This window comes from Marmota monax, unplaced genomic scaffold, assembly GCF_021218885.2.
Source record: "Marmota monax isolate L192 unplaced genomic scaffold, Marmota_monax_Labrador192_F-V1.1 WCK01_AAM20220418_F8-fsc00008, whole genome shotgun sequence".
Taxonomy (NCBI): domain Eukaryota; kingdom Metazoa; phylum Chordata; class Mammalia; order Rodentia; family Sciuridae; genus Marmota; species Marmota monax.
In genome coordinates, this window is record NW_026694432.1 from 9,771,344 (window position 1) to 9,797,477 (window position 26,134).

Sequence of the window (26,134 nt, forward strand, 5' to 3'; positions counted from 1 at the left end):
GCCAGCCTCATAGTATTCCATTGTAACAGCTTCCTTATTAAAACCATTTGCATTTTGTTTTGTTTGTTTTGTTAGTGGGGCTTGAACCCAGGGGCACTTTACCACCGAGCTACATCCCCAGCCCTTTTTGCTGTTTTTTTTTTTTTTTTTTTTTTTTAACATTTTTTTAAAGAAGTAGGTGGACACAATACCTTTATTTTATTTATTTATTTTTATGTGGTGCTGAGGATGGAACCTGGTGCCTCACGCATAAAGGGTAAGCTACATCCCCAGGCCCTGCTTTTTCATTTTTAGACGCGGTCTCACTAAAATTGCTTTAAAACAATTTTTGATGTTTTTCTGGGGTGGTGGTGGTGGTGGGTGGGTGAGTAAGAGCAGGGAATTGAGATGGTGAAGTGGTCTAAGAAAGAGGATCCAGCAATAGAACATAAAATGGATTGAAGAGGGGAGGATGGAAAAGGGGTCATGGTTGATGAGGGCCTCTTGCAACAATCCAGCTCTGAGAATAGACTTGGAAGTGGCAGTAAATTTCACTCTTCAGCAGCCCACAGATGCTCTCGTTAGACTGGTAGCCCTGGCATTTCTAGAAAATACGCCTACTCTCTCTCCTCTAGGGAGCTAGGGCTCATGTCAGTCCTTTCCCAAATGTCCTATTTGCCTATTGAAATCCTAGCTTTCCTTCATGATCCAGAATAAACACCACCCCTGTCATGATTAGTCCTGGCTGGAAATGATGTCTCCCCTTCCATTTCAAACACAAGGCTGAGTCCTTTCTTCCTCTCTTCCTTCCACAGAGCATTTCCTTCCAATGGCAGCATGGTGCAGTGGCGAAGAGCAACGACTCTGGACCCCACCAATTTGCTGCTCTCTCTGTGATCTTGGCAATTTACCCAATTTCCCAGGGCCTCAGTGTTCTTACCTGTAAAATGGTAAGAAGTGTATAGCGTTAAGAGGATTTAACCAGGGAAAGGATGTAAAGCATGGTACCTGGTATGCAGCAAGCGCTGAATAAACGTTAGCAATATTTTTGGTTTGTGGTGGTGGCCGCGGAACCCTGATGGGGGCGTGGTCGCCGGGAACTGTCCCCCTGGCGCGCACCTCGCGGCAGTACCAGAACCAGCGCAGCCCGCGGCGGCCCCGCCCCGGCCAGAGTGCGGTTCTTGGCACAGTGCGCCCGCGATCATGTGACAGCCAAGATGGCGGCGCCCGGCTTCTTGTGGCTTCTGGCTGTCGCCCTGCTGCCCTGGTCCTGCGCTGCCCGGGCACTGGGGCATCTCGAGCCGCCGCTGCCGCTGCCGCTGGTGATCTGGCACGGGATGGGTGAGTGAGCGAGGAGGGTCCAAGCCTTTGGTGGCTCTCCGGGTTCACGTCTGCAAAATGAGGGTGTGGAGGGCGAGGACAGTGATTCCCCAGTACCCGTCCGTTTTAGGATTTGGGGCGCTGCTCTGCACCGGGAGAAGGGAAAGGGGCTGTGCGGGAGTGAGCGCTCATAGCTGTGTACTGCGACGGGGTCTTAGGCTGTCTCTGTCATCCTTGCAGCAGTTGCACAGCGTGCAGCGTCTTGAACTTGCTCAGGCTTGCTGGTCTTTCCTACCTGAGCGGTGCATCCATCCTTTTTATTCGTTCACACATTGAATCGAAATTCGTTAGGCTCTGCATTATACATCCAGCATATTAGCGAGCATCTGCTGCGCACAGAGGATACGGCATTGAATGAAAAAGTCTAATCTTTGCCTTTTTGAAACTTACTTTGCAGTAGGAGAGACAGCTTGTAAAAGAATAAATAAGTAAAACGTTCATATGTCAAATGGTAACAGGTACAATGGAGAAAACCAAAGTGGGGAGGATAGAGAGGGAAGGTGATATCCCGTACTTTTATAAAGCAAAGCCAGGAAAGGATTCACTGACCAGAAGTGGATAAGAAAAGATGTCATTTGGATGTCTGGTAGAAGGAACAGCAGCAAATGCAAAGGCCTCGAGACACAATTATGTCCTGTATATGCAAGGAGCAATATTTGGATGAGTGTGGCTGGAACTGAGTGAGCAAGGGGACTTTGGCTAGAGTGAGACAGGAACCTTTTCTACATATGGGTGACATGATCTGACTTACATTTTAACTGAAGTTGCTGTATTGAGAGTAGACTCGGGGTCATGCAGGGAAACAAGATAGGAAGCTATTATTGCAATAACATAAAGAGATCATGGGGATTGGATCTGTGTGTATTAACAGTGGAGGTGTTGGAAGTGGTCAAAGTACAGGTCTCTTTTGAAGGTGGAAACTTTGGGATTTAGATGTGACACAAGAGTCAAGAGATGACCACAGGTTTTAGCCAGAACAACTAGAAGGTTGTACTGGGGATTGAACCAAGGGGCATTAATCACTGAGCCATATTCCCTAGCTCTTTTTATTTTTATTTTGAGACAGGGTCTCACTAAGTTGCTTAGAACCTTGCTAAGTTTGCTGAGGCTGGCGTTGAACTTGTGATCTTCCTGCCTTAGCCTACTAAGCTGATGGGATTACAGGTGTGTGCCACCACACCCAGCTGAAGTTGTCATTTCACCAAGGTGGGGGAGCCTGTAGGGTGAGCAAATTTGGGATGAGGAACAATCAAGTATCTGGTTTTGAGCTGGGTGTGGTGGTGCACGCCTTTACACGCCCCCCTCCCCCAGATATAATCTGGTTTTGGACTTATCTAAATGTGAGATCTTTGTTATACAACTGGGAGATGTCATAGAGACATAAGAGCATCTAGTGGAGGTGAGAGATACAGGCTGGAGATTTCAGTTAGGAGCCTTCAGCATCTGACTAGCATTTAAATCCTTGAGACTATGTGAGATCACCTAGGGAGTGAGTGTAGACAGAGTACTGAACCTTGAGGCATTAAAGCATTTGGAGGTGGAGGAGATGAGGAGGAACTAGCAAGGGAGACAAGGTGGAAGGAAGTCAGGACACTGCAGTGTTCCAGAAGCCAAGGGAAGAAAATGTTTCAAGAGGAAGGGAACAATCAACTGTATCACATGTTGTTGATGGATTAAGTAGGATGAGGGCTGAGAACTGGTTATTGTATTGAGCAGCGTGAAGATCATTCATGATCTTGACAAAAACAGTTTTGGGGGAAAGTGGTAATAGAGCTTTACTGGAACAGATTAAAAACATGTTCAGAAAGGAATTAGAGTCAGCAAACGTGGACAGCTCTTTTAAGACTCCATTTCAAGCTAGGAGCTACTACAGTGAGGTTAAAAGAAGATACAAGATACATGCTTCCTGCTCTCCCAGTACTTGCGGTCAGTCACAAGGGAGGCAGTTCAGTAGCCAACAATAAACAGGTCAGTGTGATGAATGTTGTTGGGAGAGAAATAGACGATTCTCCAGGCCATAGTTTTTCCTTCTTTAAACTGGTACTTAAGCTTCTTCTAAGATTGAAAATGGAATTATTAAGTGAAAAATGGGAAAATGATCTCAGTCCACTTCTCTACTGAGTTTTCTTCCGTTCTTAGTTATGGATCCTTAATGGGAAGAGAAACAAGTCTGGGACTAGGATGAGTCTAGGAAGCAGCTAGAATGCAAATTTAAGGAAGCTCTTGCTTTCAATTTTTTATAAGTGAAGGGTTGGCAATTGGAAGGAACTGGAGAGTGAGTACCCCCTTAAATTTTGTGCTAGGTGCTTCACTTGCCTTACCCTAATCTTGGCTATAAAGAGAAATCTTTCTTTCTTTGCCTAAAATGTCCCTTATGGTAAAGGAGGGGGAATGTATACCTCTGCTTAGTTTTCAATTGTAAATTTAGTGTCTCAAGTATATCATGCAGGCCTTTGAAGTGTGTTATTATTTGATAAACTGGTAGAGGGCAAAAAAGTATTCTTTTAATCTTTTTATTAAGATGAAATTCATATAACATAAAGTTAACCATTTAAAAGTACAGCATTCAGTAGTATTTAGTGTATTCACAGTGTCAAACAAGCGCCACTTATCTCTAGTTTCAAAAATTTTCAACATGCCAGCCATTAAGTAATCATTTCATTTCCCCTCCTACCACCCCTGGTAACCTACAGTCTACTTTCTGTATCTATGGGATTGTCTATTCTGGGTATGTCATATAAAAGGAACTATAGGACTGTGACTTTTTGTGTTGGACTTATTTCATTTAGCATAATGTATTTGAGGTTCATTCAAGTTGTAGCATATGTCAATACTTTATTCTTTTTTATGACTGTATAATAGTCCATCAAATGAATATTCCAGGCTGAGCGTGGTGGCGTACTCCTGTAATCCCAGCAGTTTGGGAGGATTACAAGTTCAAAGCCAGCCTCAGCAACTAGCAAGGCCCTAAGAAATTAAGTGAGACCTGTCTCAAAAAATAAAAAGGGCTGGGGATGTGTCTCAGTGGTATAGTGCCCTGTGTTCAATCCCTGGTGCCCCCGCACCAAAAAAAAAAAAAAAAAAAGAATATGCCAGAGTTTGTTAATTCATTCATCCATAAGATGGACATTTGGCTTGTTTCCACCTTTTGGCTATTACCAGTAATACTACTGTAAACATTTGTGTGCAAGTTTCTGTATTGATGTATGTTTTCATTTCTCTTGAGTATATAATTAGGAGTTGGAATTGCTGGGTCATTTGGTAATTGTCTGTTTATTTATTTATTTATTTATTCGAGAGATTGCCAAACTTTTCCATGTGGCTTTGTTTTTACATTTCCACCAGCAATATATGATGGTTTCTATTTCTCTATGTCCTTGACAACACTTACTTTCCATTTTTTAGAAAAGTTGTTATTAAAGCAATCTAGATGAGTAAGAATTTGTACTTCATTGTTGTTTTGATTTGAATTTCCTTAATGATCAATGATATTTGTTGTTGCCCATTATAAGATCTTATTTGGAGAAATGTCAGAGTCCTTTTGTGTGTGTGTGTGTGTGTGTGTGTGTGTAGTACTAGCCATTGAACCCATGACTGCTCTATCACTGAGCTACATCTCCTGCCCTTTTTATTTTTTATTTTGAAACAAGTTCTTGCTAAGTTGCTGAGGCTGGCCTTGAGCTTGCAATCTTCCTGCCTCCGCCTCCTGAAGTTGCTGGGATTACATGTTGCTGCCTCCCCTGGCCTTTTCACATTTCAAAAATTACATTATCTTATTGTAAAGATTTTTTTTATATATTCTGGAAATCCATCTCAGATATATGTCTTGCAAATATATCCTCCCATTCTGTATGTTTCCTTCTCATATTCTCGATAATGCCCTTTGAGGCACAAAAGTTTTAAAAAGTAAGTAATGTTTTGATTCATGAATTTCCATCATTGTTTTTGTTGGCTAGGAGACAGCTGTTGTAATCCCTTAAGCATGGGTGCTATTAAAAAAATGGTTGAGAAGAAAATACCTGGAATTTACGTCTTGTCTTTAGAGATTGGAAAGACCATGATAGAGGTAAGGCCCTTTGCTACTCTGTTCCTTGAAGGCTTGCTGACTGAATGTGCTGTTAGAATGTTTCACATTGCATTTTCAGAAGCAAATTATACAAGAACACCTTCACTCTGGACGGCTTGTGTGAAAGTGCCAACTTGAGGTCACCTCTTGCAGTTGCTAGTGGTTGCTTCAGTCCCATCCTTTCACTTGTCTGTGACTCCTTTTTTAGGATGTGGAGAACAGCTTCTTCTTGAATGTCAATTCCCAAGTAACAACAGTATGCCAGATTCTTGCTGAAGATCCTAAATTGCAGCAAGGTTACAATGCTATGGGATTCTCCCAGGGAGGCCAATTTCTGTAAGTCCTTCTCTGATATATATTGCTACTTGCATGGAATTGATTTTTTTCTTATATTCAGATAAATTCTTTCCTCTAATTCTTTTGGGATCCTTCCCTGTCTTAGAAAGAAAATTATTCTAAAATGTAGCCATGTAAGAACATGGGAACATAATGTACTTTCTATGAGAAAAACAACAACAACAAAAAAAGGTTTTGTGTTTGACCATGGTAGAGGAAAGTCTTATAATAGTTTTTTGGGGGCACAGTTGGGTATTAAGTAGCTTAATCTATGATGCTAACTGATGATGATACATTTTCATCTGCCAGCATTGATAATCTCTCCCCACCTCCCGCTTTTTTTTTGTTTTTTTAATCCCCAGGAGGGCAGTGGCTCAGAGATGCCCATCACCTCCCATGATCAATCTCATCTCAGTTGGGGGACAACATCAAGGTAACTTTGACCACTTTATTTCCTTCTTTCTCTGCTCTAACCCACAAGACCACTTGATTTTTAAAAATCTAGCAGCTCTGTTTGCATAAGAAGTCAGCCATCTTTGTAAAATCCTGTTTCTGCAGCTTGTGACAAACTAGCCAGCACTGATGAGAAATAGGAAGAGACTCAGGATTCCAGAGCCCAGTTACACAGGTGAATCATTAGGTTGCCATTTATTGTTCTCCAATTTAACTGATGTTATGTGCAGGTGAGTTGGTTGCAGCCACATGGCAGGTGGCACTTAAGGAGTTAGGAAAATATAATGAATTTTCCTGTTTTCTGGTGTTGGTGCTATGCTATTGAATTTGGGCTTAAGGAAAAAAAGTGTGTATAAGCCTTTTTTGGTCATAAATTTAACAATATAGATTAAACCCTTTGAAAAACATTAGGTTTTCTAGTTTGAATTACATATTTGGGGGGAAGGATATATCTTTGGAATAGGATTTTATCTCTATTCTGATGAATGTAACTGTTCAGGAACAAGAGAATTCTTCGTGTATTCAGAAAAGCTGGACTGACACTATTAACTGTTACTCATGGGCATATCAGTGTATCTTAGGTTCCTTTCACAGATGAGGTAAAGTAAACAAGGCCTTGTCTATTTTCTGGGAATTTTTCAGAGACTGAAGTAAAATGGTGGGTGGGAAAATACTTTTCAAAAGTATAAGAATTTTACATATACACGTTGGTAAAAAAGACATTTTTATCATTCATTCAACAAATATTTATGGAGGGGCTCTGGAGCCAAGCTACCTGTGTTAAACTCCTTGTTGTAACCAGTGTTGTGTGACCTTGGATGAGGTATTTAACCTCTCTTTAAAGTTTTCTCTGTGATATGGGGAAAAAAGGATGTCTATTCTGGAGGGCCATGGGGAAGATTAATTATTGTCAACACAGTTGGCCCTCTGAATCTGTGGGCTCCACATCTGTGAATTCAAACAACTGTGGACTGGAAATACTTGGGGAAAAAAATTGCATCTGTACTGTACACATACAGGCTTTTTTTTCTTCTTGTTATTCTCTAAACATAAAAACTATTTGCATAGTATTTACATTATTTTAGGTATTATAAGTAATCTAGAGATGATTTATAATCTATAGGGAATCTAGGAACATAACTCAGTGGTAGAGGGTATGCTTAGTATGCAAAGCCCTGGGTTCATTCTCTAGCACCTCAAAAAAAATTTTTTTAAATGAAGTATATGGGAGGATGTATATAGGTTATATGCAAATACTACACAGTTTTATACATGGAACTTGAACATCCATAGATTTTGATGACCTCAGGAGGGTCCTGGAAGCAGTTCCCCATAGATACCAAGGAATGACTATGCTTTAGAACTATGCTTGGTACTTAAAAAAGTTATTGATGGCTGGGCACAGTGGCTTGCACACCTGTAATCCCAGCAGTTTGGGAGGCTGAGGCAGGAGGATAGCAAATATAAGGCCAGCCTTAGCAATTTGGTGAGGTCCTAAGCAACTTAGCGAGACTCTTGTCTCAAAATAAAAAATAAAAATGACTGGGAATGTAGCTAAGTGGTAAAATGCTCCTAGTTAAATTCCCAGTACCTTCCCCTCGCTCCCCAAAAAAGTTATTGATGAGGATGCTGAGAATAAAAGTATAACTGGGGGAGGGAAAGAGAATGGGAACAGGCACCACCTCACATAGTGGATAGTCTGACATCCACAAGCTAAGACCCAGGAGATGAGAATGAGTCTAGCCATGTGGTAGAGTACAGAAGCAGCACATCCTCTAGGAAAGAGCAGGTGCAGAGCAGGTGCAGAGGTCCTTAGTCAACAAAGAATGTGGGACTAAGCATTCATTAGCTGTTTGTCACTGTGATCAAAATAACTGACAAGAACAATTTAGAGATGAAAAAGTTTATTTGGCTCATAGTTTCAGTGGTCTCAGCCCATGGTTGGCTGGCTCTGAGGCAGAAACATCTTGGCAGAAAGGCATGGCAGAAGAAGACTGCTCAGCTCATGGCAGCTGGAGAGCAGAGACAACAAGAAGGGGTTCTAGGACAGAAAGAATCCCCAAGGCCATGCCCTTGGTGACCTGATTGCTCCAGTCTTGCTCCTCCTGCTTATTGTTACCACCAAGTTGTCTATTCCGATTTTCAGTCCATCAGATATATTAATCAACTCATAAGCCAGTCTTTTCATCTCTGAACATTGCTGTATTGCCTAACACATGAGATTTTCAGGGGACATTCCAGATCCAAATCATAATAGCACCAGGATGAAGCTGGTTATATTAGTTCTCAATAACTCACTTTCTTGAGGGAGAAATTAATGAGATTAAGGTCTGGCTTTTGTTGGTTTTTCTTTATTCTAGTGCCTTGAACATATTAGATCCAGGACATGATTGTTGAAGGAATGGATGTTATGTCTTTTGCTGTTTTAGGTGTTTTTGGACTCCCTCGATGCCCAGGAGAGAGCTCTCACATCTGTGACTTTATCAGAAAAACACTGAATGCTGGGGCTTACTCCAAAGCTGTTCAAGAACGGTATGAGCTGTTTTTATTATTTATTTATTTATTTTTATCTGTGCTGGGGAATTGAACCTAGAGCCTTATGCATGCTAGCTGGATGGAGCTATAGCTATGAAGCTATAGCTCCAGTTCTCAAATAAGACATTTTTTTATAACTAGCTCTGCACTATCTATTCTGTTTTACTGTAAACCTAAAATTGCTCTAACAATGACATTAATTTTTAAAAAAGAAAGAAAAAGGCATTTTGCTATGGGAAAAATATAATGATAACAAATAAAACACCATCATTAACAAATAAAACAGCATCTAGATAGTACTAAGCCCAGGAAATTAACTATTAATATTTGGAGGACAGATTGTTTATGTTGTCAGCAGGGAGAGGTTAGCCATTCTTACATCAGTATCCCCAACTATTCAAATGTGTTTGATTATTTAAAAATATACAGAATCACTTTGGGAGTGTATTTTTGTTCCTTAGTTTACATACTGAATTATACTTCAGAACAGCTGGGAAATTCACTAAAAATGGCTCTATCCCTAGAAATTCTGATCCAATAAGTCTGGAGAATTCTAGGTGGTAGCTGGGGTTTGGGATCAACTAATGTGGCTATATCTATCCTGTGGGTTTATCTCTCTTTTTTTTTTTTTTTTTTTTTGAGAGAGAATTTTAATACTTATTATTTAGTTTTTGGCGGACACAACATCTTTGTTTGTATGTGGTGCTGAGGATCGAACCCGGGCCGAACGCATGCCAGGCGAGCGCGCTACCGCTTGAGCCACATCCCCAGCCCTATCCTGTGGGTTTACCCAGTGCATCATTATTGTCAAATAACAATTCTTCACACAACACATCCTGGAAGCCATTTTCCAAAGTAGCCTTGTGACTGACTTGCAGATACAAAAACCCTACAGTTGGCTTTCTTCCTTTCCAACCCAATGGCTGCACTCCAGACACAAAGCTGCCTGGGCTGACAGTTCCACCTGATGGTGAGTGCAGGAAGCTGTATATCTCCACCTCCTCTTTTAACCCTTCCAGCAACTCAGACTGTGCCAAGCTTTACACTATACCTGGTTTAATTAGTGATATATTGGTTGTTCACGGGCTACGTATTCTCTGCTCTCATTGGATGTATATGGCCTCTTTAAATTTCACTCTTACTTCTTTAATCTTTATTCTTCTAACTCTTGAGCAGATGCTTCAGGAAAACCCATCTTTTGTTTCTTTGTTTCGTTATCTAAATTATAATTACTGACAAACTGGGCAGTGGCGCACACCTGTAATCCCAGTGGCTGGGAGACTGAAACAAGAGGACTGCGAGTTCAAAGCCAGCCTCAGCATAAACAAGGCCCTAAGCAACTCAGTGAGACCCTGTCTCTAAATAAAATACAAAATAGGGCTGGGGATGTGGCTCAGTGGTTGAGATCCCCTGAGTTCAATCCCCAATACCTATCCCCCCCAAAAAAAATATAACCACTGGCAACCAGAATTATGTTAATAATGATCAATAAACAGTTGAAGGGTGGTAAGAAGTGATACCTAAATACTGATTGAAATGGTAGAACAATGTATTATCTTCACTTTCTTCTTAAAATTCAGAAGCAGAAGAATAAAAAGGGATAAACCCATAAAGTCAAAGGAGAACAGGAAAGGAGACAAGAGATAATACAAAATGTAAATAAATATATCTTTAAAAGAGAAAGCAGATAAATGAGTAAGAGAAAACAGAAAAACTTGGAACCTTCAGGCCTGAAGAGGGTTACACTGACAAAGAGGAGCAGATTCATCTTCTATAGCTCCATGAAGGCTCAGGAATTAGAGCTAAAAGTTAATTTGAAGATGGAAGTAAGTGAGTAGTACTAAAGCAGAGCTTTTTGTTGAAAATCTGTGGACTCCTCAATTCCATTAAATGTACATCCAAATGACTACTCTTCCCCTACTCTTCCCCCACCCTAACAGAAGAAGCAAACTTTATTCTTTGGAGCAACTTAACTAGAGAAGCTCCAGACTTAGAGATAGCAAGCACAGGATGGAGGAGCAATGCCGTACTGAAAACACATCCCCTTCCCCAGCCTGCTTCCAGAACGATAGCAGCCAGCCAAGATTACCTACCAGGCAGAGTTTGGTCAACACTGTTTAGAAGAACTGACTTAAAGAAAAGATGTACAAATCCATGTTTGAGGATCCTCCAAGGCAGGCCCCCCACCCCCTCCCCATTACGGTACACTGAGCCCACCCGTAGATAAGCTCTGCTCTAACATAAAAAGCTTCTGTCAGCCTTGACATGCCTTGTTAAATATGAGCATTGAATCAAAGGCCCTGGCCAGACATCTGAGAGGAAAGCTTCCAACATGAAGGATAGACCCATACAAACAAAAATTTAAAAGGAACTCAGAAAAAATGGATGACAATTGAAGGAACAGAAGAAATCTTAAAAAAAAAAAAAAAAAAAAAGGCCTATATAGTTGGCCCTGTTTCTATGGGTTCCACATCCATGGGTTCATCTACCTTCAAGTGAAAATATTTGGGGAAAAAACTGTGTACTGAACATGTACAGGCTTTCTTCCATGTCATTATTCCTCAAACAATACAGCATACAATTATTTACATAGCATATACATTATACCAGGTATAATATAGGTTATAAGTAAAGTAGAAATGATATAAAGTGTATGGGAGGATGTACATAGATTATACTATTTTGTGTAAGAGATCTGAACATCCTCAGATGCACATGTAAACAGCCTATACATGTTCAGTACATATTTTTTTCCCCTGGATATTTTCACTTGAGGTTAGATGAATCCATGGATGTGGAATCCATAGAATCAGGGCCAACTAGACAGGCTTTTTTTTTTTTTTTTTTTAAGATTTCTTCTGTTCCTTCCATTGTCATCCATTTTTTCTGAGTTCCTTTTTGTATGGGTCTTAGAACCAGTCACCCACAGATACTGTTGGATAACCATAATTATTATCTTCAGAGAGATTGCATTTATGATATTAGAATGTGAATAAAATCAACAGAGTAAGATGGAACTGTTAGAAATTAAAAATATAATAACCAAAAAAAAAAAAGGGGGGGAGTATGGGAAAAGTTGAGGAAATCTCCTAGAAATTAGAACAAAAATTCAGAGGTAGAGAAACTGGGAGAACAGATAAAATTAGAGAAGCAGTTTAGGAAGCTAGTATCTGACTAATGGGAGTCTTTTTTGTTTGTTTATTTTTTCGTTGTAAATGGACATAATACTTGTATTTATTTATTTTTATACATTGCTGAGAATTGAATGCAGTGCCTCATACATGCTAGGCAAATGCTCTACCGCTGAGCTGCAATCCCAGCCCTAAATTTGGAATTATTGAATAAGTAATACTAGACAGTTTGCTAGACTGACAACCAAGCCATCAATACATAGGTCTTGGGGACAATATAAATCTAAAGTATAGGTGGGTGCAGTGTCGCATGCCTGAATCCCAGTGGCTCAGGAGGCTGAGGCAGGAAGATCACGAGTACAAAGCCAGCCTCAGCAAAAGTGAGATGCTAAACAACTCAGTGAGACCCTGTCTCTAAACAGGGCTAGTATATGGCTCAGTAGTTGAGTGTCCCTGAGTTCAATCCCCAGTACCCTGCCCACCCCCCAAAAAAAATCCAAACTATAACCAAGTATATTACTGTAAAATCTCAGAACAGTAGGGGTAAAGAGTAGATCCCATTGAGGCTGCACAGGAGGAGTCAGAATCCTGATGGCAGCTCATGCCTAATAGCAAAACTACTAACTAGAAGGTAGTGGCACAGATCTGTGCAATCTGAGGGAAGGTAATTTCCAACCTAATATTCTGTATGCTAACCCCCAAGTAGCACTAAACATGTGAGGGAAAATAAGGATTTTTTTTCAGACATGCAAAAACAGGGAAAAAAACATCACCTTCCATGCTGTCTTTCCAGGGGGTGGATAAAGAGCTTCAGTCCTACTGCCATTTAGTTATGGGGTCCCTAGGCAACTTGAGCCTCATTTCCTTCGATGTCTATGAAATTAGTACTTTCCTAGAGGGCTATTGTGAGGATTAAACAAACTGGATATAAAACATTTAGTGCAATGTTTAGTTCATGTTAAGTGGCCAGACTTTTGTTGTTATTACTAGTGGTGCTGTGTTCAAAATACTTATTTAATTTAGTTTTTTGTTTCCTTTATAGATATTGTAGTGTTTTTGTTTTCTATTTATTTATTTATTATTTTCAGTACTGGGGATTGAATCCAGGAGTGCTCTGCCACCAAGCAATATCCCCAGCCCTTTTAATTAATTAATTAATTTTTATTTATTTATTTTTATTCCTACCTCAGTGTCCATTACCTCCAGAGTACCTGGGATTATAGGCATGCACCACTGCACTCAGCTTGTTTTCTCTAACTTTGAGTTGCAGTTTATAAATTCATCAAATATTGAGTTATTGCTCTTTGCGATATTGTAGGTTTCACAGATACCATGGAAAAGAAGATATTGGGGTCCCTGCTCTCATGAAGTAACATATTAGTGGGGAAAGGGGCATATGGATGCCCTAAATAACAAGGATAAAGCCATGAGAAAAAAGCAGGATGCTGTGATGCAGAGTAATGGAGGGAGTACTTACTTTGGACAGAATTGGTCTTTGGAGAAGAGATCTGGAATCTAGAATATGAAGGATGAGATGGAAAGAGAATTTAAGAAAAGAAGGACTAGGCAGAAGAACAGCTGGCAGAGGCACTGAAGCTAGGACAAGTTTAGCTTGTTCTAGGCCAGGGTAACTACAGTTTAGTGCAAGATGGGGAAAGTTGAACAAAAAAGTAGAGTCTGCATCATGCAAGGACTTGTAGGCCACATAAGGTATTGAGACTTTATTCTGAACAGAATGGAAGCCATAGGGAGGTTTTAAGCAGAAGTTAACATGACCTGATTTATGTTTTTGGAAAGTCTTCATTGCTTTGTGGATTGTAAGGGGGCTAGAGGAAAAATAGAAAACCAGTTAGGGGCTCTGCAGCAATCTAGGTAAGAGTGTATTGGTCATGGGTCCACACGGGTGGTGACAGTGGGAGTGAGAAGAGGAATGATTTGAGGTGTTTTATGACATTGTAGATGAATTATACTTGTGAGCTGAAATTGAGCTGTTTCCATGGGAAGCATTCTGAATTTTCAGCAGCTCATATTTAGATTAACTTTTAGGATACTTTTCTAATTTTGTGGAATTGTTTGCTTTTTATTTTAAAAATGTCTTTGTATGGGCAAAATCTCATTTTATCAGATGGCCAGTATGAGAGCTAAAGAGGCAAGTAGCTAAAATTCAGTGGTGGGAAAGGGGATAGTGAGAGCTGAAGATAACAAAAAGAAACAGGATTTCTCTCTGCAGTATTGTCCAAGGTTGCCCTTTGTATTAGGGAGGATCCTGATTACCAGAAAGAAACCAAATCAAGCCAAGGTAAATTAAAAAATAAATTTATAACATTTTGGTTCCCAAGGCCTCAGAAGCCCTGAAATCAGGAAATGGGAGCCATCAGGAGCCAAAGCATCTCTTACTAGCTATTATTCTTAGTTCTCTTTATCACTGCATCTTTTCCCTTGCCATGCAGACCACCCTGTACTAACCACATGGTGATAGGTGGCCTTGTGCAGCTTTCAAGTGTTTATTCTTCTGTTTAGGAGATATTTTGGTCTGAGGCTAGAATCTCTCTTTTTGCAGTACTGGGGATTAAGCCCAGGGTGCTTTACTACTTACCTACATCCCCAACCCCTTTTCTTTTGAAGCAGGGTCTCACTGAGTTGCCCGGGCTGGCCTCAAACTTGAGATTCTCCTGCCTCAGCTTCCTACATTGCTGAGATTATATGTGTGTGTCATCACGCTCACCCAAGGCTATAATCTCTTAGTCCCAGTTCAGATTCTTAGAGAAGGGCCATGCCCCAATTCAGGTCGGGTGCCCACCTCTGCTGTTATTAGCTGCAACCCAAGATGTGGGACCTATGAACCAGCCTTTCCCCACCCTGTAACTAGTGGGTGGGGCAGTAGAAGCGCAGTTCCCAAACAAGGGACAATTGTTTTTAGATAAAAACAAAAGATGTCTTCTATACTTTCCAGGTAATTTAACCTTAGCAAAGCTAATATGATATCCTGGTATACTCAGTAACTAGTAGGAAGCATCTTTCAAGCCCTACCCCTGTCTAGGCCTGGCAGGGGCTGTGAGGACTGGTGTGAGCAAAACAGTTGTCTCCTTCCTAGATGTGAACTCTGCCCTTTCATTTTGCAGATGTTGTCAGCCCTTCCTGGCCTCCTCTTTCCTCTAGTTTTCTCTTGTCACCCCGTCCTGCCTTCCTATCCCCATTCCTACTCCCTGCCATTGTGAATACTCCATTGTTGCCTGGCCTTCATCTTGGCCTTTCATCCTTAGCCAGCTCAGAGGAAATTAGAGCTTTTACACACCTTTTATTATGTGGATGTGCTGGTGATTGAATCCAGGGCCTCATACGTGCTAAGCACTGAGCTACAACCCCAGTTCAAACTTTTACATGTCATTAACTGGGTTTTCCCCAGGCCCTGGCTCCAGCCTGTGTACTGGGAGCTTGGCAGGGCTTACATCCCTCCCTGCCCTCAGTGGCTCTTTCAAAGTATTTTTCCTCAATTGTTGCATTTCTCTACAACTTTGTGCTCAACTAGTAAACTTGCCACTTCTTTTTCTGGAAATATTCTGTCTGTTAAAAAATAATAGTAATTCTGGGCATCATGGCTCATGCCTATAAATCCAGCAACTCAAGAGGCAAAGGCAGGAGGTCTCTATCAGTTATTAATTGGCTAATTTGGGGAAAGTTATTGCTCTGCCTCAGTTTCATCATCTGTGAAACAGGACAATAATTATACCCCATGTGTTGTAGAGAAGATTAAATGAGGTAAATAGATACAGTGTGCTTAGAATAGTACTTGAAAACACTCAGTGTATGTCAGCTGCTGTTATGACAGTGATTGTTTTTTTTTAAAATGTTTGTGTTTTTAGAAAGAGAGAGAGAGAGAGAGAGGGAGGGAGGGAGAATTTTTAATATTTATTTTTTAGTTTTCGGCAGACACAACATCTTTGTTTGTATGTGGTGCTGAGGATCGAACCCGGGCCGCACGCATGCCAGACGAGTGCGCTACTGCTTGAGCCACATCCCCAGCCCCATGACAGTGATTGTTAAAATGTGCAATTTAAACTTTAGTCAATATTGACAAAATGGCTGTACAAATTTTATTTTCACCAACAGAGTATAAGAGTTCCTGTTTTTACTGCTCTTATTAATTTTTGATCCTATGTCTTAAATTTTTGCCAATCAAATGTACATGGAATGGTTACTATCCTGATCTGCAAGTCTTTGATTGTCTGTCAGGTCGAGCATCTGCTCATGTTTATTGGTCACTCTGGTTTCCCTTCCTGTGAATTGCCTATTCATAGCCTTTGCCTATTTTCCTGTTGGGGTGGGGTGGGGGTTGTCTTTTTTTCATTGGTTTGTATCATATATACACAATTTTTTAAAAATGTTTTTTTGGATGTTGATGGACCTTTGTTTTATTCACTTATTTATGGTGCTGAGAATCAAACCAGTGCCTCACATATGTGGACCACTGAGCCACAATCCCAGCCCCACCCTTTTTTTTTTTAATATTAAGACTTTTAATATGTTACACTTACCTCTTCCCAGCCTGTGGCATCTTTCAATTTAGTTTATGATGCCTTTTGGTGCAGCAGGGTTTTGTGTTTTTTGGCTATTGTGCTTCTGGGAATTGAACCCAGGGCCTCCTGCATGCTAAACACAATCTCTGCCACTAACTTATACCTTCAGCCCCAGGTTTGTTTTTTAACAGTTTTATTGAGATATAAATAAAATAATTATAATTTACCCATTTAATGTATATATTGTTTTTTGGTATATTTTTAATTGTTTTAAGTCATGGTAAAATATATATGACCTAAGATTTGTCTTTTAATCTTTCTTTTGGAGGAGGCAGGGGGATAGGGTCTTACTTTGTTGTCCAGGATGGTCTTGAACTCAACAATCCTCCTAGTTCAGCCTCCCTACTAGTTGGAATTACTGATGTGCAACGTGTGCCTGGTTCCATTTTAACCATTTTTTAGTGGTATTAATTCTACTCACACTGTTGTACAGCTATAAACCAGTACAGTGGCTTTTAATTTGGATGTAGTCAAATTTATCCATCTTTATGATTAATGCATAAAGCTATTTTTCTATTCCATAATTTCCTCTAATTCTTTTGAATTTTATTTCTTACTCTTATGCATTTCATCTACCTCCTGTGTGTTCTATTCTTGAGTCTGTTTTGGGGTTGTTCTGTCCGATTCATTTGTCTATTGCTACCTCATTACCACACCATTTAGTTACTATAGCAACTTTTACTTAACTCTTCAAGTCTTGGCTATTCTTGGGCTTTTATTGTTTCATCTGAATTTTAGAATTATTTTGTCAAATTCCACCAGAAATCTTAAGGGTACTGGAGCTTAGTGGTAGAGTGATTGCCTAGTTTTGCGCAAGGCCCTGGGTTTGATTTTGAGTACTACAGAATTAAAAGACAAACAAATAAAAACCAAAACTCACCTTAGTATTTCAGTTGGATTTCCTTAGTGAGTTTTTATATTATCTCAACACACCTTCCTGTGCGTTTTGCTCTCCCTCTTTCAGGCCCTTACCTCTCAAGCTGGGCCCTTGAGCAGCATGTCTCAATGTGAACCACATCTGTACTGATAGCTCAACTCAGGATAGGGGAGAAAAAGAGCAAAAGAGAATGATAACAGATCTAATATCACTATCTTATATTGATTTTATACCTTGGGTAGATGTAGCACTAGACCTTTCCTTGTTTAATTTTTATAAACTCAGACAGGTAAAAACCTGATTCCAACCCAAGTCTGTGGGACATCTGCTGGTACTGTCTATATCCCATATACAGAAGAGAGTGGAGGGGAGTCGTGAAGAGCAGGACATCTGGAGCTAAACTGCCTGCGTCTCTGCTCTGGCTCTATGCTTACAAGTAGTCTGATCCTGGCGAGGTTCCTCAATCTCTCTGAATATCATTGTCTTATTTGGAAACATGAGGATAATAATAGAATTTGCCCCATGGAATTCATAGGAGGATTAAATAGGTTAATATAGCTAAAGAGCTTAGAATAAGCCTGGTATGGGAAATGTTATACAAGTATTACTATTATCTCTAAGCCACATGGCTAGAGCATGTCTCAAGTGGCAAAGACTTGTCTTGCAGGCTTTAGCCTGTGTCTGATAAGTTTGGCCTGGGGAGCTATCCTTTCCTGTCCCTTGAGCATGGTGCATTGGCAAGAGTGTGGACTTGATGGTTCAAGCTCTCATCTTTTTTCTTTTAATTAATTAATTGTATATTTTTTAGTTGTAGATGGACATAATACCTTTATTTTATTTATTTTTATGTGGTGCTGAGGATCGAACCCAGTGCCTCACATGTGCTAGGCAAGCGCTCCATCACTGAGCTACAACCCCAGCCCCTCAAGCTCTTACCTTAACTTCATTCACACCAGCTATGTAGCTTATTACTTGGCCTGTCTGAATGTGTTCCTTCAGTGGTACAAGGAGATGAGATGAGTACAAACCCGTGTTCCTTTTCCATCTGCCTTTTGTACTTGGAACCTCCACCTCCTTGGTGCCCCACCTTGTGAGCACCTGTAGCTCCTATTCATCCTCAGGCCTTCCCTTCACTCTTTGCACCAAGATTTATTTTATTATTATTTTTGGTACCAGGGATTGAGTCCAGGGGTGCTTAACCACTGAGCACATTCCCTAGCCCCTTTTTAATTTTTTTGAGACAGGGTCTTGCTAAGTTGCTGATGCTGGCTTTGAACTTGTGATCCTCCTGCCTCAGCTTCCTGACCTGCTGGGATTATAGTGCCACTGCGCCTGGCTACTCCAGGATTCTCACAAAACAAAATGTCCTTGCCCCTTCGTGGCTCTGTTTCCTTTTCATGCAAAAAGGTGACCTATGGCTACCATCCTTACTCTTTTTTTCATCCTCAACCATCAGGCCTCGCTCACTGGAATTCTGGGTCACCAGAAACCTTGCCTGGCAAGATCCAAAGACCTTTGTGTTCATTCCCTTATAGTGTCTGTGTAAGCCAAGAGTGGTCACCTTTCTGAGAGGTGTGTTGTCCACCCACTTTTTTTGTATTTGTGTGTGTGTGTGCGCGCGCGCACTACTGAGGATTGAACTCAGGAACTTGCTCATGCTCACAAAATTGCCCAGGCTGGCCTCAAACTTGCAGTCCTCCTACTTTAGTTTCCAAAGTCATTGGGATAGTTTTCCCACACACTCTTGAAACTGCCTCTCCCCCTTGTTCTTCTAACTATGCTGGCCTCCCCTCTCCTCCCACCGCTTTTTCTTTCTTTCTTTTCTTTCTTTCCTTTTCCTTTCCTTTCCTTTTCTTTCTTCACCAGGGATTGACCAGCACTCAACCACTGAACCACATCCCCAACCCTATTTTGTATTTTATTAGATACAGGGTCTCACTGAGTTGCTTAGCACCTCACTTTTGCTGAGGCTGGCTTTGAACTCATGATCCTCCTGTCTCAGCCTCCCTGGTGTGTGCCACCTTATCTTGCTTTTTTTTTTTTTTTTGGTACCAGGGATTGAACTTGGGCACTCAACCACTAAGCCACATCCCCAGCTCTTTTTTTTTCTATTTTATTTAGAGACAGGGTCTCACTGAGTTGCTTAGTGCCTCGCTAAGTTGCTGAGGCTGGCTTTGAACTCACAATCCTCTTGCCTCAGCCTCCTGAGCTGCTGGGTTTTATATATATTTATACATTTTTTATTTTTATGTGGTACTAAGGATTGAACACAGTGTCTCACACATGCTAGGCAAGTGCTCCACCACTGAGCTTCAATCCCAGTCCTCCTCACACCTCTTAATCCTAACCCTCTTTCAGTGGCAGCTTCTTTCAGAGTTCAGTCCATTTCACTCAGCAAATCCTTACCACCAAGCATCTCTTGTATGCCACAGAGCTTAAGACCACTTCTACATGTAAGAAACAGCAATACTAAAACAAAATGACAAGACCAGTACTAATAGTATTTTATCAATGTTCAGAGTTCATTGAATTTTTAAAGATCAGTGAAACCAAACATTTAAAGGATACAAATAAATTTATAAACAGATTATAGAATGTCATTCTAACTACTACTACTGATAGCCTCACTGGGATGTGTTAGCACTCCATTCTAGTTTGAGGAGGGCAAGATGAAGAGAGAGAGATGACTGGATGGAGAAGGGGCAGAAAGTAATGTTTGAGGTGAGTCTTGCAGGATGAGTAGGATGCAAAAGACAGTAAGGGACGTGGGACCGTGGCACAGGACAGCATGTGCCAACATGACTGGAAGGCTTAAGTGTGATAAAGCTTAATGCCATAGAGGAATCAAATATTGATGAACCATTTCCCTAAATCCTTTGGATTTTCTGTACCATGCTAAATATCCCATCTTTGTCTCAGCAAGATGTATTGTCGATGAACTGTCCTGTAGGTAGAGGTCTTGTCTTCTGTACTGGAGATAAGGCCTGAGAAGTGGGGACTCTGGTCTTTTGTCCTTTTGAAGCCTCTTGGTGGCTTTTATACTGGCATATGCCTGAGGCATGTTGACAGGCAGCTTAGTTACCTTTATTCCTTTTTCTCCCTGTAGCCTGGTACAAGCAGAATATTGGCATGATCCTATAAAGGAGGATGTATACCGCAACCACAGCATCTTCTTGGCAGATATAAATCAGGAGCGGGTAAGGACCCAGCTGGGCTCCCAGTTTGGCATTTTTTTGGGGCATCAGATGCAAATGAGCAGTAACAATTTACCCAAACTGTCCTGGGCAGAACCCAGGAATCAGAAGTTCTGTTTTTGGGGAGACAGTGCTTATGCGATGAAGTTCCTTTCAGGGAGACTAGAATTCATTAGGCCTTCCTCCCCAATGGCCTTTCCCTTTTGGTCAGTAGATTGCTGACTGAGCTATATGGAAATTCATACCTACTGTCTTCATGAGGGAATCTTCCTAGTGGGACCTTTTAGGGCAGATTTTCTCAGAAAAGAGATTAACCTAGTAGAAACACTGCAGAGGGCACTGAGTGTGCCCCAGACATGAGCATGGCTTTGGAGGTTCTGGTAACTTGGTGGTTGTATTTTTATTAGGCTCATTTGAGGGTTTTCGTTGTTTTTTTATTTTATTATTTATTTATTTATTTTAAAATTTATTTTTTAGGTGTAGATGGACACAACACAATGCCTTTATTCTTATGTGGTGCTGAGGATTGAACCTGGGTCCCACCCATACTAGGCGAGTGCTCTACCGCTGAGCCACAATCCCAGCCCGTTCATTGTTTTTTTAAACAGAAAATTTGAAGGGGAAAATAAACAGAAAACAACCCAGAATAACAAGAACAACCCAGAATTTTCCGTTTATTTTTCCTTGGCATTCTCTGGCTAGAAGCCTTTAACCTATGGGACTGATGTCTATAGAGTGTGGATAGATTCATCATAGTACCTGTTTGCCATGGTTGGTGGCATGTCAGTCAGAAGAGATGGTTAAAAAAAGGCTACTCAGGGCATAATCTAGGCAGAAAGCTGGAAAAGCAGCCCATGCTCATGGGAATGAAACTGTTGCCCAGGGTCAGGAAGACAAAGCACTGAGAGGCTTTAATCCCTCTGTTGGAAAGTGATGGTAATGATTCTGAGGTGCTGCTGGCCTTTCTTCCAGAGTGTCAATGAGTCCTACAAAAAAAACCTCATGGCCCTGAAGACATTTGTGATGGTGAAATTCCTCAATGATTCCATTGTGGACCCTGTAGACTCTGAGGTGAGGTACTACTTAGGCCAGAGCATGCCAGGGGACTGAGAGTGGCACTAAAACACAGCTGCCTACTGGGCAAAATCCTTTAGTCTTCTCCACGTACATTAGTTGTTATTTTGTTCTGTTTTTGTTTTTGGTGCTCAGGATTGAACCTTGCTAGGCAAGCACACTACCACTGAGCTACATCCCCAGCTCCACCTACTTCCGTACAGAGCAGTGGTTCTGAGTTCCATAAATGAATACTGAATTGGTTGTAATCCTGAATTCCACCCCAGAATTTTATGTAAGAGTATGTGATTGCATTCTCTGGAGAAGGATCTATAATTTTAGTCAGATTTTCAGAGATCTATGACCCCCAAAAGGTTCAGGAATTTATAAATTCCTAAATGTAGGCTTAATTTGGCTTTGACCTATCTTTCCACCTTCATCTCCCTTCACATCATTTACTTTTTTGATCAAGCCATATTGTAGTATTTGAAATGCCCCAAACTTGGCATGAGCTTTTCCCCCTCTTGCATGCCTTTGCTCATGCTTTTTCATTTCTAGAATGTTTTTTCCTGTCTTAACTCCTATTTGTCTGTCAAGGCCAAATGCAAATGTTACTTCCTCTAGGAAGGTGTCCTTATCCCCAGAATTTGCTTCCTCTTTTATATCATCACCAGCCCCTAGTAAAGCCCTCCTCACATTGCCTCAGACCACCAGTGGGTGGCAAACAGGCCTATAGGACGAAATCCAGCCTGCCAGTTTTGAATGACCTGTGAGCTAAGAACTTTATTGATTTAAATTGTTGGGAAAAAAACTAAAAAGTATATTTTATGTGAAAATGACATGAAAGTAAAATTTCCGAATCCATAAATGGAGTTTCATTGGAATACAGCTGTTATCTGTATATTATCTGTGGCTGCTTTTGTGTTAAAATGGCAGCAATGAGTAGTTCCAAACATACAGCTCTAACATTTTATATCTAGCCTTTATAAAAAGAAAAGTTTGCCAGCCCTCTGCTAAACAATGAATTGTCTCTGTTCCTTGCTAGACTGGGAGCTTATTAGAAAAAGAGATCATATATTCACCTTTGAATGGCTAGAGTTCAGCACAGGGATTTTTCTTTTTCTTAAATTTTATTTTGTTTTTTTTAGTTGTAGTTGGACACAATCTTTTTTTTTCCCTTCAAAACATTTTCTTAGTTATTGATGGACCTCTATTCAATTTATTCATTTATATGAGGTGTTGAGAACCGAACCCAGCACCTCACACATGCCAGACAAGCACACCACCACTGAGCCCCAGCCCCAGGACACAGTATCTTTATTTTTATGTGGTGCTGAGGATTGAACCCAGCCCCCCCCACCCCCACCCCCAATGTGCTAAGTGAGCACTCTACTGCTGAGCCCAGCCCTCAGCACAGGGATTTTCAAGATTGGTATACAATAAGAAAAGGAAGCAGAAATTCTGAGGAGATGGAAAGCTCTTTGGGAAGATTAACTCATCCCTCAGGATTAACCTTTAAAACAAAGTGACTTAAGATATCCCCTTATCCATTTTTCCTTCTTGCTAGCTACATATATAGCTTTGGGATATTTGTTGATATGGTAGCCAGTGTCAAATGAATTTGGCAGTGTGTGCTGAGTATCTGACCTTTTTTTTTTCCTCTCTCCCTCCTGCAGTGGTTTGGATTTTATAGAAGTGGCCAAGCCAAGGAAACTATTCCCTTACAAGAGACAACTCTGTACATACAGGTAACTGGGAGAGAAAGATCATCTTTCATCTCTGGTTCCTGAAGCTCCTGGGTTCTCTGGTGCTAGAGCCTTCCCCTGCTCTGCCTAAGGAACCATCTGACTCCTGTCTGATGTGGACAAGTCTTGGTAGGATGATTATTGCATTAGCTTCTCAGGCACTGGCTTATCAAAATTCATTGGGTCATAAGGTAAGACCTGTCTCATGGTTTTCAAGCAAAAACAAGAACAACATTGGTAAGGCTTTCTTCTTGAAGAAAAGATTTGGAACTGGCTTCCTTTGTAAGGTGGGTTTTGCTACAAATCCAAGAAGCCTCCACAGAAATGAAAACAGAACAGAGAGCTACTTTCCAAAAAAAAAAAAAAAAAATCACAGACATAAAAATCCTGTTTTTAAATTAAACATTGGGGGACTAAGGATATAGATCAGAGCACATGTTTATGTAGCATGTACAAGGCTATGATTTTGGTCCCCAGCACCAAAATATCAATAAAGATGGCACTGACGAAGAGAGCTCCTTCTGCAGGTCAAGCAGGTGTAGAGTTGTTAATTTTGTTCAGTAATAGGTCTGTTTCTTAAGAAGAACCTGCAATATTTCACATCATTATGGGCCTGCTGCACACTAAGGGATTTATATTGGAGGCACAATCTCTCACAAATGCACAATCACCATCTCCTAGAATTCTTCCACTTTTCAAAGGCCATCTTATCCTCTTGTGTGGTTGTTATTAAGAATTGGGTATGTTTAGCAACCTGCTTGTAATCCCAGCAACTCCAAAAGTTGAGGCAGGAGGATCACAAGTTCAAAACTAGCCTCAGCAACTGAGCAAGGCCCTTTGCTACTTAGCAAGACACTGTCTCAAAAAATAAAATGGGCTGAAGATGTGGCTCAGTGACTTAAATGCCCCTGGGTTCAATCACCAATACCCCACCTAAAAAAGAAAAAGGAATTTGGTATGTAGGGGCTGGAGATGTAGCTCAGTAGGATGTGTGAGACTCTGGGTTAGAAATCCAGCACCACAGGGGTGGTGGTGGTGGGGTACAGAATATAGCTATATAAAACAATTTCAAATTGCACATACATTTAATGCTTAGTGAAAACCGAAGGAGGTGTCCTTTTTGACATTTTCTAACAATATACACCTGGGATTGGGGATATAGCTTAGTTGGTAGAGTGCTTGACTAGCATACACAAGGCCCTGGTTTCAATCCCCAGCAACCACCACCCCCGCCGAAAAGAAACCAGTATAATAGTACACCTCTAAGGTACTAAGGGAAAAAATGCATTTTGAGAATATATAGCAAGTGAACATTGTCACTTTACTGTTTTACTTAAACCTTTCATTATGCCTTTCTTTCTGCAGGACCGCCTGGGGCTAAAGGAAATGGACAAAGCTGGACAGCTGGTGTTTCTGGCTACAGAAGGGGACCATCTTCAACTGTCTCAAGAATGGTTTTATGCCCACATCATACCCTTCCTTAAATGAAGCCCCTGCAGTTCACAACACAGCTCAGGGAGTCCCTAGCTCTCCCAAACTACATGGAACAGTTCTTCATGCCCAACCCTGAGCTCAGATCCAGCTTGCAACTAATCCTTCTCTCTAACATGCCCTACTTGGAATGATCTAAGATCAGAATCTTATCATTTGCTGCCTCCTATCACCATATGGTGTTGAATTCAAGTTTAATCAGCTAATAACTATGGAGATTGTTTTACAACCTTATGATGTGGTCAAGCTCAGTCTTAGGGAGTCTGCTGCAGATCGATGCCAAAATTGTGCCGGACACAGGTGACTGAACAAACTAAAGCAGTAGAGATTCTGAAGGCAACTCTAGCCACATTCAAGCAAGTAGAAGGCTGTTACCCAGGCCTGAGGTGCTCATATAAATACTTTGTGTTGCTGGTGAAGATTTAACTAGTGCTTGGGAAAATATTGCTTGATAAGGCTGCTTTCCTCTTTTGAATATGTTGCCTTCTGTGGTATTTAGCAATTACTAGACAGGTTCCACTGGCCTTCCATCTTGCCTCTATAAAACCACTGTCTGGTAAGGTAATAATGAATTAATTGTTTTGTCATTAAAAAGAGGGAAATAGCACCCAATTGGGTTGCTTAAAAGAGAAAATGTATACCTTGCATAACTTAAAAGACAGTGGCAGGGTAGGGTATGACCATGAAGAAAACAGGATTGGAAATAAAAACAAGGCAGCTGGTTCTTTCCATTCCATCTTTCTTAAGTGGCGTGGATGTAACTGCTCTATTACTGGCTTTAGCAGAGCATGGGAGGAACAATGTAGAGAGATCAGGTTTTCTAACTTCCACCCCACAAGTCATATTTACCAGCGTATCCCAAACTGAGATGTTCTTTGAGAGAAGGACAAAACTTGAAGAATACTGTATGTTCCTTCTCTGAGATGAACCCACATCAGACTAAGGACTGAGAATTCCTAATGAATAGTAAAGGAAAATAACCATTAATCTACCATTTTCTACCTTATTTGAGCATGGAAGTCTTAGCCCCCACTCTATGAAGACCTATCAACACTTTCTGGACAACTTCTGTAGAATGCCAAGCTGCAGAAATGATTAAGATGTTTTCATGAAAGAACCTTGTTTGTGCTGCAGTTTACCTTTTATGAGTTTTCTTTTTCCTCTCTCAAGCCTTATTCTTCAACTGAAAGATAAGGATTAAGGACAAGAAGTGGGATGTGAAAATTTTATGAGGTTGTCTAAAATAAAGAGTAATTTCTTATCCTTAGTGTTATTTTTCTTTTCAATATTTTTATATCTGTTTAGCAAATATCATAG

General features: G+C 40.7%; 1 protein-coding gene across 3 annotated transcripts; it reads left to right on the forward strand.

The window, feature by feature from the left end:
* The first annotated feature begins 1,158 nt into the window (after window positions 1–1,158).
* Window positions 1,159–26,084, forward strand: Ppt1 (palmitoyl-protein thioesterase 1). Of its 3 annotated transcripts, none has more exons than XM_046468461.2 (9): window positions 1,161–1,320; window positions 5,316–5,425; window positions 5,634–5,761; window positions 6,124–6,194; window positions 8,644–8,746; window positions 20,441–20,531; window positions 21,501–21,599; window positions 23,258–23,329; window positions 24,692–26,084. In XM_046468461.2, exons 1-9 carry the CDS (start codon window positions 1,197–1,199, stop codon window positions 24,812–24,814), a joined length of 921 nt encoding a protein of 306 aa, XP_046324417.1. In that variant the 5' UTR covers window positions 1,161–1,196; the 3' UTR covers window positions 24,815–26,084. The 3 variants fall into 3 exon arrangements, with proteins under 3 accessions (XP_058426840.1, XP_046324417.1, XP_058426841.1); XM_058570858.1 differs by lacking the exon at window positions 1,161–1,320 and adding an exon at window positions 2,771–3,327; XM_058570857.1 differs by lacking the exon at window positions 21,501–21,599 and having other exon boundaries at window positions 1,159–1,320.
* Window positions 26,085–26,134: the final 50 nt, after the last annotated feature.

Excerpts from the sequence above, each read along its gene's own strand:
- Ppt1 (XM_046468461.2), top strand. The coding sequence starts at position 1,197 with ATGGCGGCGCCCGGCTTCTTGTGGCTTCTGGCTGTCGCCCTGCTGCCC. Across the intron at positions 1,321-5,315 it reads GGTGATCTGGCACGGGATGG|GAGACAGCTGTTGTAATCCC; the intron begins GTGAGTGAGCGA and ends TTTGTTGGCTAG. Across the intron at positions 6,195-8,643 it reads AGTTGGGGGACAACATCAAG|GTGTTTTTGGACTCCCTCGA; the intron begins GTAACTTTGACC and ends TTGCTGTTTTAG.